This window comes from Melanotaenia boesemani, chromosome 3 (assembly GCF_017639745.1).
Source record: "Melanotaenia boesemani isolate fMelBoe1 chromosome 3, fMelBoe1.pri, whole genome shotgun sequence".
NCBI lineage: Eukaryota > Metazoa > Chordata > Actinopteri > Atheriniformes > Melanotaeniidae > Melanotaenia > Melanotaenia boesemani.
In genome coordinates this window covers 8,318,527-8,332,647 of record NC_055684.1, presented here as the reverse complement: position 1 = coordinate 8,332,647, position 14,121 = coordinate 8,318,527, and the positions used below count along the sequence as shown (strand labels likewise).

The 14,121-nt window shown below is 45.3% G+C and overlaps 1 protein-coding gene across 1 annotated transcript; it reads right to left on the bottom strand.

Moving 5' to 3' along the window:
* Window positions 1-2,433: 2,433 nt before the first annotated feature.
* On the bottom strand, window positions 2,434-4,223 carry LOC121636469 (E3 ubiquitin-protein ligase TRIM35-like). Its single transcript, XM_041979999.1, has 2 exons — window positions 4,093-4,223; window positions 2,434-3,990 (listed from the first exon to the last, which is right to left on the bottom strand). Exon 2 carries the CDS (start codon window positions 3,971-3,973, stop codon window positions 2,591-2,593), a length of 1,383 nt encoding a protein of 460 aa, XP_041835933.1. The 5' UTR covers window positions 3,974-3,990; window positions 4,093-4,223; the 3' UTR covers window positions 2,434-2,590.
* Between the last annotated feature and the right edge of the window lie 9,898 nt (window positions 4,224-14,121).

Here is a 14,121-nt window from a genome sequence, read left to right as displayed (position 1 = left end):
CCTCCCAACCTTAACCAGGATAAGTAAGTTTGCACAGGTGGTGTTTTACATCTCCTCCCCTGAGCTGCCACCTTATCGTGTTAGAGAAGTTTGTGCATCCTGACCATCCTAGTGGCTATGTTGTCGGGAGCTTCATGCCCCTGGTAGGGTCATCCATGGCAAACAGATGTCTAGGGGAGAGACCAGACGAAGTGAGGCTCAAATCACCCCTATAATGATGACAAAGCCAGGACCAGGGTTTCCCTTGCTTGGACGTGGGTCACCGGGGCCCCCCTCTGGAGCCAGGCCTGGAGGTGGGGCACAGAGGTGAGCGCTTGGTGGCCAGACCTTTGCCCATGGGGCCCTGTCAGGCTCAGCCCAAAAGGGTGACATGGGCCTCCCATCCCGTGGGCTCACCACCTGCAGGTGGGGCCATAGGGGTCGGGTGCAGTGTGAGCTGGGCAGCTACCAGAGGCGGGGACCCTGGCGGTCTGATCCTCGATGATCGATTTTGTAGTTGTATCGTCGGACTTGCAGCTGCATGTTCTGGACACTCGGGTGAAGAGAGGGGCGGAGCTGTCAACTGATCACCACCTGGTGGTGAGTTGGCTTCCTGGTGGAGGATGCCGGTCAGGCCTGGCAGACCCAAGCATATTGTGAGGGTCTGCTGGGAACGTCTGGCGGAGTCCCCTGTCAGAAAGAGTTTCAACTCCCATCACTGGCAGAGCTTCAACCATGTCCCGGGTGAGGCGGGGGACATTGAGTCCGAGTGGGCTGTGTTCCGTGCCTCTATTGTCGAGGCGGCCAGCCACAGCTGTGGCCGTAAGGTCATCGGTGCCTGTCATGGCGGTAACCCCCAAACTCGTTGGTGGACACCGGCAGTAATGGATGCCATCAAGCTGAAGAAGGAGTCCTATCGGGCCTTTTTGGCCTGTGGGACTCCAGAGGCAGCTGATGGGTATCGGCGGGCTAAGCAGAGCGCAGCTTTGGCGGTTGCTAAGGCAAATACTCGAGGCCATGGAGAATGACTTCCGGATGGCTTCGAGGGGATTCTGGTGCACCATCCGGCAGCTCAGGAGCGGAAAATAGTGCTCCGTTAACATTGTGTACAGTGGGGATGGGGGGCTACTGACCTCGACTCGGGACGTTGTGAGGCGGTGGAGGGAATACTTTGAAGACCTTCTCAAGCCCACCAACACGTCTTCCGATGAGAAAGCAGAGTCTGGAGTAGCTGGTGCTGGCTCTCCCATCTCTGGCGCAGAGGTTGCTGAGGTGGTTAAAAAGCTCCTTGGTGGCAAGGCCCCGGGGGTGGATGAGGTCCTCCCAGAGTTCCTTAGAGTTCTAGATGCTGTAGGGCTGTCTTGGCTGACACGCCTCTGCAGCATCGCGTGAATATCGGGGAAGGTTCCCCTGGACTGGCAGACTGGGGTGGTGGTCCCCCTCTTCAAAAAGGGGGACCGGAGGGTGTGCTCCAACTACAGGGGGATCACACTCCTCAACCGAGCTGTCCGGTCCCTGTACGACCGGTGTCTGTTTTTTGTTTTTTGGTTGCATGAAATCATATAATAATAATAGTGATATAAACACAGCAGACTGATCCAGACTGAGTTTCTACACATTTATTTCAAACAGTATAAAGTTGGAAACACAGTGAACGAGCAGATTATTGATCTCTGCTGAGAACTCGAAAGCCAAATATATTTATGAACAAATCTGACAAAAACAACTAAAATTAAATTTAAATCTGATGTTACGGAAAAACTAAACTTATCATCATGAACTTAATAAGACGTTAACTGTTAGTCTGCAGCATCAGAACAGGTTATAAAGCAGAAACTGATCAAACATGGAGTTTAAATCAGAATTAACATCAGACATGTTGATTTAACAGGGATGATTGAAAACGTCTATAATGACCCAGAATAATCTATCATTCTATTTTAAAGGAGAAGCTGGAGGAAAGGTTGTTTGTGATCATTAAGTAAATATAATGTAATAACTGTTATGCTGCTCAGATTTATGACCTTCACTGTCTGCTGTTTTATAAATATCTCAGATCGGCACAGACAGGACTACAGACCCTGCACTGATAACAGTGTTTAGATCAGGAGGTTTCTTGGTGGTACCCCATGAATAATGTAGAGGAAGCTCTTACAAACCAGAATATTACACTTTGTGAAGACCTGTGCTGCCAGGTTGTAAATGATGTTCTGTAATAAACTAACTCTGAGTCATGACTTTTCCAGACACTTTGGATATTACTGTAAGGAGGCTGAATGCTCTGTGAGGGATAACTCAGAGTGAGATCCGTCTGGAAGAAGCAGAGGAATAACCATCATTTCTACACTGTTTGAAACAAATGCTTCTCTTATAGACCCATGAACAGGAGAGAGAGGAGAGGAGAAAGGGGGAGATAAAGTATTTACCTTAATCAAAAAAAAAATCAGTTCCATATTTATGCTGATCCACTGACTTCTTTCAACCTTTGAGATCAGTGATTTCCTCCTGTTCTGATTCCAGCTTCAAACTTCCTGTTTGACCCTGAAATCAGTGAATTTCAACCAGATCAATAAGTTTTAATGTGAAGTCTGTGTTCTTCATACTGAACACATCAGAGCTGCTGTTTCATCACTGAGACCTTCACAGGTAAAATCTTCCCTTTATCATCAGTGTATATGTATGGAAACATCCTGTCAGTGAAAGTGTGTGTGAAGGTGTGTATGTGTGTGTTAGTATCAAGATCAGAGAAAGACAGTTTTCCTCTGATCCAGTCCAGATTCACTCTGATCCTCTGCAGCTTCTTCTGAACTGGAAGATAAATGAGATAACCTGGAGAACCTGCTGAGTGCCTACCTTTATAGAACCCTATTCTCCATACTCCAGACTCTATGTTTTCCTTTCTGTTTACAGACTCTGCTAACACACCTAATACCCAGTGTTTACTGTTTCCAACATCAACATCCCAGCTGTGAGTTCCTGAGTTAAAACCCTCAGAACTCAGAACACAAATGTAATTATAAATCCTCTCTGGATTATCTGGAAGCTTCTGTTTCTCTCCTCGTCTCACACTGGTCAGATCTTCAGACAGGAAGAGTTCTGGAGCAGCAGTGTTTGGGTCCAGAATGAGGGGAGTGTAGCAGACCAGGTCCTTCATGTTGTTCCAGATGTTGAAGGCCAGGTTGCCCAGGTGTTTGGCCTGGTCTATCAGAGCTCCTGAGTGCAGCTGTGGATCATCCAGCAGGGGGCAGCGCTGGACTCTTTCCACTGCAGCCTTGTAGTTGTTCAGGAATGAGACGTCTGCAGCTCTCAGCTCCTTCTTTGTGGTTCTGACTGTGTCTGAAAGAGCTGCTATCTCTCTGCTCAGAGCCTCCATCTTCTTCTTCATCATCCCACTCTTCTGCTCCTCTTCCTCCCTCAGAGCAGCCAGCCTGGCCTCCTCTTCCTTTGCTAGAAACTGATGAAGCTTCTTAAACTGCTCCTTAATCTGCCTCTCTGTGTGTCGGGCCTGGACCTTAATGTGTTCTGCTGTTTGATCAAACTTCTTCTGAACGTCCTTCTGGAGCTCCAGTTTCTTCTTTAATGATTCCAGAGTTTCCTGAAGTTCCTTCCTGTGCTGTCGTGCAGCTTCATCGATGGGTCTGATTCTGTGGTTGGTGTGTTTTTCTGAATCTCTGCAGATGAGACACACTGGCTGCTGATGGTCCAGACAGAAGAGTTTGAGTTTCTCAGAGTGCAGATGGCAGAGACCTTCTGAAGCTTTCTGATCTCTCTCCTGTAAGAAGGACTCACACAGATTCTTTAACACCAGATTTAAAGGTGGTTCAGACTTTGAAAATCTTCTCTTACAAATGGGACACTGGCGTGTTGGTTTCTGTGTCCACCAGCTCTTCAGACAGTCTCTACAGACGCTGTGGCTACATGACAGAAGAACAGGATCTCTGAAGATGTCCTGACAGACCGGACAGCAGAGATCCTCCTTTGATCTGGAAGCCATGTGGTCTGAGAATGAAGCTGAAAACACAGCAGACAGAAAGTCCAGTCAGTCATGGCTGCCCTCCCTCCTCTGCTAACTCCATCAAACTGACTGTGAGTGGTGTTTTCGGTCAGACTCACCTTCAGTGTGTGGACTGGGAGCAGCTTGAAGTTTCCCACTTTTCTTTCCTGCAGCTGGACTCACTCAGAGGAAGCTGAAGGTGAATCTGATCGTCTGTGTGTCTCTCTGTAGAGACCAAGAATCACAGACTGCTTCCTGCTTCGTCTCAGGTGAGTCAGGTGTGGTGTGGAACTTTATCAGACCTCTTCTGATAAATGCTGCTGCTCACCTGAAATCCAGGTGTGTTAGATTCCAGAGTTCAGTCTGTCAGCAGCTGTAAAACTCAATAATTAACAGGTTTTACATTCTTACCTGCAGATTTAAACCAACAACCTGAATGCAGACTGTAAAGTATTTACACCTCCTTACTGTGTTCATCGGTGTGTGTCACTTTGTTCTGGTCATCAGGACATGAAAAGTTCTGTATAAAAACAGTCTGTTTACCATCCAAACACTGTTAAAAACACAAATTAGCAGCTGAACTCAACAAGATTTCATCTTCCTCCACAGTCTTCTCCTCTTCCTCCATCTCTTGTCTGTCTGTCAGTTTCCTTCATAGAAGATTCTGGACTGATTCCCAGAAATGTTCTGAAAAGTCTCCATGTGATCCATAATGCTGCAGCAAATGTTTCTGAGAAGAATTATCAGCAGAGATCACATTTCTCCAGCCTTAATTTCTATTCATTCAAGATTAAAAAAAATCTTAATTGTCATTATACATTCATATAACCAAAAAAAACTCTCATCTCAAAGTTAAATATTTACACCATAAAATTAAATTAGAAACACACAACACTAATAATGGAAACACTAAATTCTAAACACTCAATGGTACGAAACAATAAAAGTAATTTAAATTAAACATATAAATACATAGATTAAAAAGGAGTGTAAATGAATGAAATGTTCCTGAGACAACGTGCTACGAAGCAAACGGTGCAAGTTGCATCTCAGACAGTCAGAGAATATTCAGGGGGAGGTAGGTGAGTCTGTGTTTGTGTTTGTAGGTTGAAGAGATGGTGGTAAGACAGATTTTACAGCTCTGGGGACGAAGCTGTGTCTCAAACATAATCGTATGTTTCTGTATCTTTTCCTTGAAGGAAGAGGTATCAAAGTCCATGACCCACGTGTTTGGGATAAGCAGCAATACAGCTGGCCTTCTTCTGGACTCGGTTAACATAAACTGAGTCCAGATCTTGTAGAGGTTTTCCTATAACCTCTGGGTCCATACCACTCAGTCGTTCCTAGTCAGAGGACGCTCTCTATTGCAGCCCTATAGAAATTTGCGAGCAGATTCTGTACAAAAGAAAATCTCTTTTTCTGGATTATTGGTTTGATAATATTGTACTGTTCCTGTCAGAATAGCAGAATTCCTGAATCATAATACTCCAAAATTATTATCAAAAATATATAGATTACTTGCAAAGCTAGAAGACAGGATATCTCTCCCAACTTCAAAATGGGAAGATGATTTATCTAATAACTTTGATCAGAAAAGATGGTCACAAATATGTTTAAACACGTTTAAAATGACTCAGAATTCAAATATACAACTAATACAATTCAAAATTCTCCATAGAACTCATTATACAGGACACAGGATGTTCAGGATGGGCCTTTCACCATCAGATATCTGCCCACACTGCTCTGAGAACACCTCTGATAGCTACATCCATGCGCTGTGGTCCTGCACACCTGTCCAAAGGTTCTGGATTAAGGTGTGTGAAGATCTCTCAAAATGGTTTAAAACTAGTTTTCCTGCAAACCCCACACTTTGCCTACTGGGCGACCTGGGTGACACCAACATAGGAATACACTCCATAAACTTGGTCCTCGCAGTCTTATGCATCGCAAAGAAAACTATTCTTGTGAACTGGAAAGATAAGAATAATTTGTCTATCCAGCAGTTTAGAAATCTCCTGTTAGATCACATCAGCATTGAGACAATGTCTGCCTCCTCCAGGAACCAGTCAGATGACTTTCATTCCCTCTGGTCCCCTGTGGCTGGCTACATCACTTAATGTAGGTGGAGGATTGCGGCTTCGCTGGGATGGGGGCGGATGTGGGTGGGGGGTCCCTGGTGGCTTCAGGTCTCCGGTTGTCTCCTGGGTGGGGATCTAGGCTGCTCCGCTGCTGGGTCGGCTGGGGGTTCCGGTCTGGGCGGGCGGCATTGGGTGGGCCCCGGGGTGGGGCTGCCTCGTGGCGGTGGGGGGTGGCTGCCGGGGTGCCTGGGTCGGTGTCCGTCGGCCCCTGGCCGGGTGGCCGGTCGGGCCCGGGGTGGGCCGGGTGGGGGCCCCGGGCTCTGGGGCGTCGGGTCTCCCCCCGCTCATGGGGGTGGGGGGTCTGCCGCTGCTGGGGGGGGCTGGGCCCGTCCGGATGTGCCGTGCCGGGGGTTGGTCCATGCCCTGGTGCTTGGTCGCAGCCCCGGAACCTGGGTGGGGGTGTGTTTGTGTGTGGGTGTGTGTGTGTGTGTGTCTGTGGGTATGCTGGTGTGTGGGTGGGTGTAGAGGGACGTGTGTGCCGTATGTGTGTGTGGGTGTGTATGAAGGTCTGGGTGTGTGCGTGTATGTGTGTGTGTGAGTAGTGTGCGGGTGTGTGTGTGGAGGTCTATGTGGGATGTGGGTGTGTGTGAAGGTATGTATATATGAGTGTGTGCACGTGGAGGTCGAGGTGTGTGTGGAGGAGTGAAGGAGTGGGTGGAGGCGTGAGTATGTATGGAGGTGCTTGTGTGTATATGCAGGTATGTATGTGAGTGTGTGTGTAGTGGTGTATGTGTATGGAGGGGTATGAGAGTGTGTGTGTATGTGGGCACCGGTGTGTGTGTTTATAGGTATGTGCGTGACGTGTGTGTGTGGAGGTATGTGCACGTATTGAGGTGTTGGTATATAGAGGTGTGTGAGAGTGTGTGTGAGTGGCTGGGGAGAAAAAAAAAAAAAAAAAAAAAAAAAAAAAAAAAAGGAGTGTGTGCGTTTGCAGGGGGTTAGGACGTGTCCTCTGGGGGGCGCCCTGGCTGGGTGTTGGGGGCGGGGGCCTGGGGTTCCCTTCCTTCGCCTCGCCCCCCTCCCACTCAGAAAGAGGAAAGTGGCCCCTTGGGCTGGTGGCTGGCCCCTGGGGGGGTTCGTGGCGTGCCTGGGTTGGGGTGCCTGCTCTGGGCCTGTGACGCCCTTCGGGGCCGGCGGGGGACGGGGGCGCCCTAAGCCACTGGCGGGTCGTCTTCCAGGGGGGAGGCTTACCCCCCTCTGGACCTACATCTCCTGACCCCTCCCCTCCCCACTCTTCACTACATACACAGGTAGGGCCGTGGGGGGTGTGCTTGTTGCGCTGGGCGGGGCAGGGGGGGTCATCATAGTGGCCCCGTTGCTTCGCCGAGCGGCAGCATGCCTCCCAGCTTTTAATTCCACTTAGTCACTGAGCACAAATAACATTTGCAACATACACGTTTTGGGGGGTGGAACATGCGAGGTCAGGTGGGTGGGACTGCTCAGGTGGCCCCACCCCCTCCTCAATGCAGTTACTGCCCCCCAATTTTAACCCTCTTTTTTTAATTGCAAACAGCACATAATATATTCCCTCACTAGTGGGGGAGGGAGGGGCGATGGGGTCTTCAAGCGCCCCTGTCTCCATGGATGGCCCGGGGGCGGGGCGGGCCGGGTGGCCTGTCGCGTTGGCCCGGGGCGTGGGCGGGCTGTCCCGGGGGGTTTGGCTGCTGGCCCTGGGGGGAAGGTGCTGTTTTGGGGGTGGGGAGTGGGGGACTGGGGCGGGGTGGGGGGGGGTGGGGGCCTGGCTCGTGTCTCCTCGCCTCCTGGCTGGGGCTGTCCCCCCGCGGCGTGGGGTGGCGGGAGGATGGTGGTGGGGGGATGGTGTTTGTGTGTGTGTGTGTGTATGTGGGGGGGGGGGGGGGAGAGAGAGTGGTGTGTGTGGGGGGATGGGTGGTGGAGGGATGGTGTGTGTGTGTGGGAGGGTGGGGTGTGTGGAGGTGGATGTGTGGTGTGTGGGAGGGGGGGTGGTGTGGGTGTGGGGGAGTGGTGTATGTTTGGGAGAGTGGGTGATGGAGGGGTGGTGTGTGTGTGTGTGGGAGGATGGGGTACGTGAAGGTGGATGTTTGGTGTAGGAGAGGGAGGACGGTGTATGTGTAGGAGAATGATGTATGTGTGGGAGGATGGGTAGTGGAAGGATGGTGTGTGTGTGTGTGTGTGGGAGGTGTGAAGGTGGAGGATGGTGTATGTGTGGGAGGATGAGTGGTGGAGGGATGATGTGTGTCTGGGAGGATGGGGTAGGTGTGGGAGAGTGTATGGTGGAAGGATGGTGAGTGTGTGGGAGGATGGATGGTGGAAGGATGGTGTGTGTGTGGAAGGATGGATGGTGGAAGGATGGTGTGTGTGTGTGTGGGAGGACAGAGTATGTAAGGGTTGGATGGTGTATGTGTGGGAGGATGAATGGAGGAGTGGAAGGAGAGTGTGTGTGTTTGTGTGTGTTGGTCTGGGGGGGGGGGCAGGACTGGTTCTCGGGGTGTGCGGCTGGGCGCTGGGGTGTGGGGCTGGCCTCTGGCGGTGGCCGTCTGGGCGGGCCGGGTCCCCCCGGGTGGCGTGCTGGCCCTTGGCCTGTGGGGGTGGGGGGTGTCCCTGCGCTCCTGGGCCCGGGCCCTCTGCCCCGTCTGTCCCGGGCGGCCGGTGCCCGGGGGGGTCGGGGACTGCTGGCCTCGGCCTGCCGGGGCCGGTGCCCTGTGTCCGCGGGGCGGCTCCTGCTGGGGTCTCCTGCTGCTGCCTTCCTGGGCGGGCGAGTGGTCGTCTCTGTGGACCGGTCGGGATCTGTAGCCTACGGGGGGGCTGGTGGCCTGGGTCTCGGGACCGCTGGCCTGACTCTGGCCTCTGTTCAAGTGAGGTGGCATCTGCATGATCACTCTGCATGGTCACTCCTTCCTGAACGTCTCCACACAGTCTTTGCGTCGCCATGTGGCCGAGTTCTCCAGCATATCCACACAGGTTTCTCTGCGCGTGTTCTTGAATACAGCAGTTTCACTTATATCTATTATCATATTTTTTTTTCTTTTTTTTTTATTATTTCTGTTCTTATTATTATTATTATTACTCTTACTCTTATTATTATTACTACTACTATTATTATTATTACTATTATTGTGATTATTATTATTGTTACTATTATCAACTAGTTGTGTAATGACCTACTGGCCAGGATGATCTTAGCTATATATGTTGCAAGTAGTATGGATTACATGGTTTTCTGTATAATGTTTTAAGTCCCCACCCGCACTCCCCACACCCTTTCTGTCCCTCTCTCTCCCCTCCCTCTTCTCTCTACTTTCTTTTCTATCTCTCTCTCTCTCTGTCCCCTCCGGTCGAGTCCAGCATTAAGAGTCTGATTTAATAAAGTTTTTCATGTCATCAAGAGGGACTTTATACATGTAGTATAAATCCCTGCTTGATAGAGTAAAATTGCCCAGCACCAGACAGCAGCCAGACAATCATTCTGTTTGCAACGATGCTCGACAACACACCTTAAAAAAAAAAAAAAAAAAAAAAAAAAAAAAAAAAAAAAGATAATAATGTACTGGTTGATCAACACAGACGGTCTGTTGTTTTCTATGAAGATTTTCTATTAGAATATTATAATATTGATGTCACTCCAGCAGATAATGCCAAAGTGTTTGGTGTAATACTGTCTTGAGTTTGTTATTTAGGTATCAGCCAACATTTGTCCTTGTTTTCTCCATTACACACTCCCATTGGTAAAATATATTTTTCTGGATTTTCTAAAAGTAAAAACAAATCTATTAGATCCTTATTTCAGAAAAACATGACTTCATTACCAAGAACAATTTCTTTTTGGAGCCGTTTGTGGATGACATAATATGGAAAGAAGCCTGGAGGCTATCTAATTATCAACAAAGTAAAGGACACTTATTTTAAACTTATTCATGGAATTTATCCAGCCACAAACTATCTCAAAGACAAGTTTAAGTTTACTGTAGTTTGTGTAAGACACTTTCAGAATCTGTTGTACATTTATTGTGGTACTGCCCCAATGTTCAAACATTTTGGCAAAACCTGTGCATTTTTATTACAGACAACATTGCTGACAGTTTTGTACGACTTTGGAAAGATATATTATTTGAAATTCAAAATGACCAAAGACAAGTGAATACTATGACCAGATATATAATCAACCTTATTTTACTATGGGCAAAGTTTCATATTCACAAATGTAAATATACAAGAAAGCAGCCATTTTTTCTTGCGTTTATTCAGGAATTCAGACAGTACATTACTCACTGTAGAATCTAAAAGCTATTAATACCTTTTCAACTTTCTACAAGGTATACTATTTTAAACAGAATGAAAGTGTCTATTAACTCCTCGCCCCTCTTTTTTTTAAAAAAAAAAATTGTATGTTTACATCATTGAATGTAATTTCTTGATTGATGTAACTGATTTGTCACCATGTGATCTTTGTGTTTACATTTTATAGTGAAAAGCTTCATTCAGTAAAAAAATAAAATAAAATAAAATAAAATAAAAAAAACAGGACCAGACAATTATTCTTCAGAAATATGAAGAATTTAAACGCATCATCCAGGCCAAAAGCTACACTGTTGCCACAGCAACAGCCAGAAAGAAATCCTGGCAGAAAATTGCCGACTGTTTATGAGTAAATTAGTGAAATTAAACAATATTAATTAATTGGACAATGTTAACAGACAGCACTCTGACCACTCAATTTCACTTCATTATGGCACAGACATTTCAGGCAGAGCTTCCTCACTTAGCTTTTTATTTATAACCTCTGCCACGGTGCAAACGTCTGTCTGTCTGTTAGCAACGTAACTCAAAAAGGCATAGATGGAGTTTGATGAGATTTTCAGGAAATGTCAGAAATGGAATAAACATGAACATGTGATTACATTTTTAGGGGGTGATCCGGATCACCGCCTGGATCCAAGATTTTTCTAAGGATTTTTTATTATGGGGAGATGGGGATAATTTTGCCATTAGAGCTTCTTACTCAAAAATAATTCCCACAATCACAAACCACAAACCACAGTTTAAAGAAAAATGTCTTGGTAGAGGTCTGTGTTCTCCGTGTTCCTAGTTTCCAATGAGTTCTTTAGAGGCTCAGCACCTCGTGTGAGCGTTTGTGTTTGAATATTAATTCCTCACCGTAACTGCAGGGGTAGTTGTGGTTCCATTGATTCATGGTTCTGTCGTTCTGCCATGTGTGACCATTATTAACCTGATTATTTTGATGGAGCTAAATGGACTTGGGAACAAGTCAAGAACAAGGATGAAAACATACTTCAAAGCGCTCACTGACAAGGCTTCATTTCTTCATCAAAAGGATGCTTTTGTTTGTTTGTTTGTTTTCAACTTGTCCTGTCCATCATGGTAACAGCAGAATGACGGTTTGGCTGCAGTGTTGTGCTGAACAAATTTGCTTGACCAAGGGAAATCATTTTTAAAATAAATTTTATTTATTTTGAACAATGGAATCTATGTAATCTTGCTGGACCTGAGCAGAGGGGACAGAAAAAGGAGGAGAACAGTGCAAAGAGTCAAAAAGGGAAGCAGAAAGAAGAAGGAGTTGGTACAACAACAAAGACACAACAGATGAGGCAATGACCCTTCAAACCAAACTATCACCAGACAACCAACTCAGTGAAATCAAAATACTTTATTGATCCCGGAGGAAATTGTGTGAGTCTCTAAATTCTCGCTAGGAGTGACTGTGAGTCATTCCTGGCAAGTACATAACACTCGCAAGTAAATATTTTGGTTAACTTTTTAAGTGTCGGTAATAAATTTAAAAATAATTACCTAGCCACCCAAAAATTCTTTTATGGAAAATATCAATTTATTAATTTTTTCTTAAACAAAGAAATCGAGTTGCAAAGTGTTTAAAATCTTTAAACTCTTTGAATATTTGGTAGTTTGAAGCAGGTGTTAAACTGCTTAAGAGATTCATGCACAAAAAAAAATTCAGAAAAAATAATCTACTTATAAACATGTTTTTTGAAGTGGACTTTTTTTTGTCATTAATGACTCAAGAGGGAAAATAAAATGACAATAGAGCTACCAACATTCCAGTAGAGGCAGGTCTAGAAAATCTTTACTGGGATGGCCAGGCAGGGATACAGTACAGGAAAAGGTGACACAAGTCAGTGAGACCTTCATCTCCACCCTTGTACCTGTTGTCAATGGCAACCTCAGAACAGAATGCTGGAGGACCAAAGTATTCCATCACCATCATCACAAAGACACAGTCGGTATTCCAGAAAGAATTCCAAAACTGTCCAGTTCACTTTGTGGTCTAGTTCACATCCAGTGGTGACGTTTTATCTCTTGAAACCTCCAGAGTGCAAACATGAAGAAAACACGTTCCTCTGTAGAAAAAGTAAGTTTCACTGCTTTTAAATCCACCTGATCTTTCTGGATTTTTGATGTTAAGACGTTTAAAAACCTGAACTTTTTTTGTGAAAAGTCTGATGTTTAGCATCACTAGACCAGAGTTACATTTTTAACCCCCATAACAAATAGACTCAACGTTTACACTGTTGGGGTGTTAATCTGTAAAAACAATAGTTTATTGACTGATGTAGAAGAAAAAAAAACTAAACAATTTAATTAATGAAAATATTTATATGATGTATATAGATTTAATAAAAAAAAAAACAAACACAACGGTGCGATAGATAGATCCCAAATTTCCCTGAGGACCCTCCAAAGGGATTAATAAAGTATTTCTATCTATAGACAGACAGACAAACAGACAGACAGACAGACAGACAGACAGACAGATAGATAGATAGATAGATAGATAGATAGATAGATAGATAGATAGATAGATAGATAGATAGATAGATAGATAGATAGATAGATAGATAGATAGATAGATAGATGTAAATGATGTAGATGTAAACTGAGTTTTAAACACAGAAACCTATTTTGTGTTACTGTCCACTGCAGACTTTACACCCTCATTGTGAACCTGTACTGTAAATATTATCTTCATTAATGAGCTTATTTACATGCACACCAAAACTCTGATTATTGGAGTTATCATATTGTTAGAGGGGTCATTTAAACAACATCATGTGATGTGCTTTAAGAGATAATGGCAGTTATCTGATTATGAGAAATCAGACTAAAACACCTAGATTTCTCCTCAATATTCTGATGTCTCCTTGCATGTAGACCTGTAAATCTCATTTACTTCCTGCTTTTACATCTGTGCATGTGTAAAGAAAGAAATCGCAAGGTGGAAAAAAGAGGTCGTATTTTAGTTTTATAAAAGCAAGCCATGGTATTCTCCACATGGAGAATGAACAAAGGACAGCAGGACTATGCAGCCTATTCTTCAGGCTTATTAGCTCCCACCTGAGAACAACTAATGCTAAGACCAGAGGGGTTGCCATTGTCAACAAAACAAGATCAGATGATTTGAAAATAACAGGAAGTTTGAGTCTTACGTCACTGTGTGTGTTGTACTCTGAAGGAAACCCAATAAGGGACTGATAAATTTAAACCATGGTTCTGAGATTAGTGCTTTTCTCCAATTCATGTAAACACATCAGAGGTTTCATGTACAAAAGATTGCATAGCTTTCATAATGAAAGATGGCGTACGGTCTAAACCAGGGAAGTACGTACTCTCAAAAACATTCAGATGTATGAATCTTTCTTTCCTTCATACATCACAACTGATTTGGAATTTAATGCAGCTCCAGGTGCCACTAGGACCGCCCTATTCCCTCTGATTAATAAAAATGCAAACAACAACAGATACATGGTATGCTTTCATCTTTAGTCCACATAACAATGAGAAACACTCCAGAAACATAAAAAAACAAAGAATTTAAGAGAATATGAAACTCATGTGGTTGAATCAGAGGTGGAGGAAGGGTAAGATAACCTACACTAACTTGCAGTGTGTGAAGATAGGTGGGTGGAGCTTCCCAGCATGCTTTGTATGCATTCAGCAGCCTAATAGAGTTCATATGTGATCAGAGATACCTAAATACAACAGTTTTGCAGAATA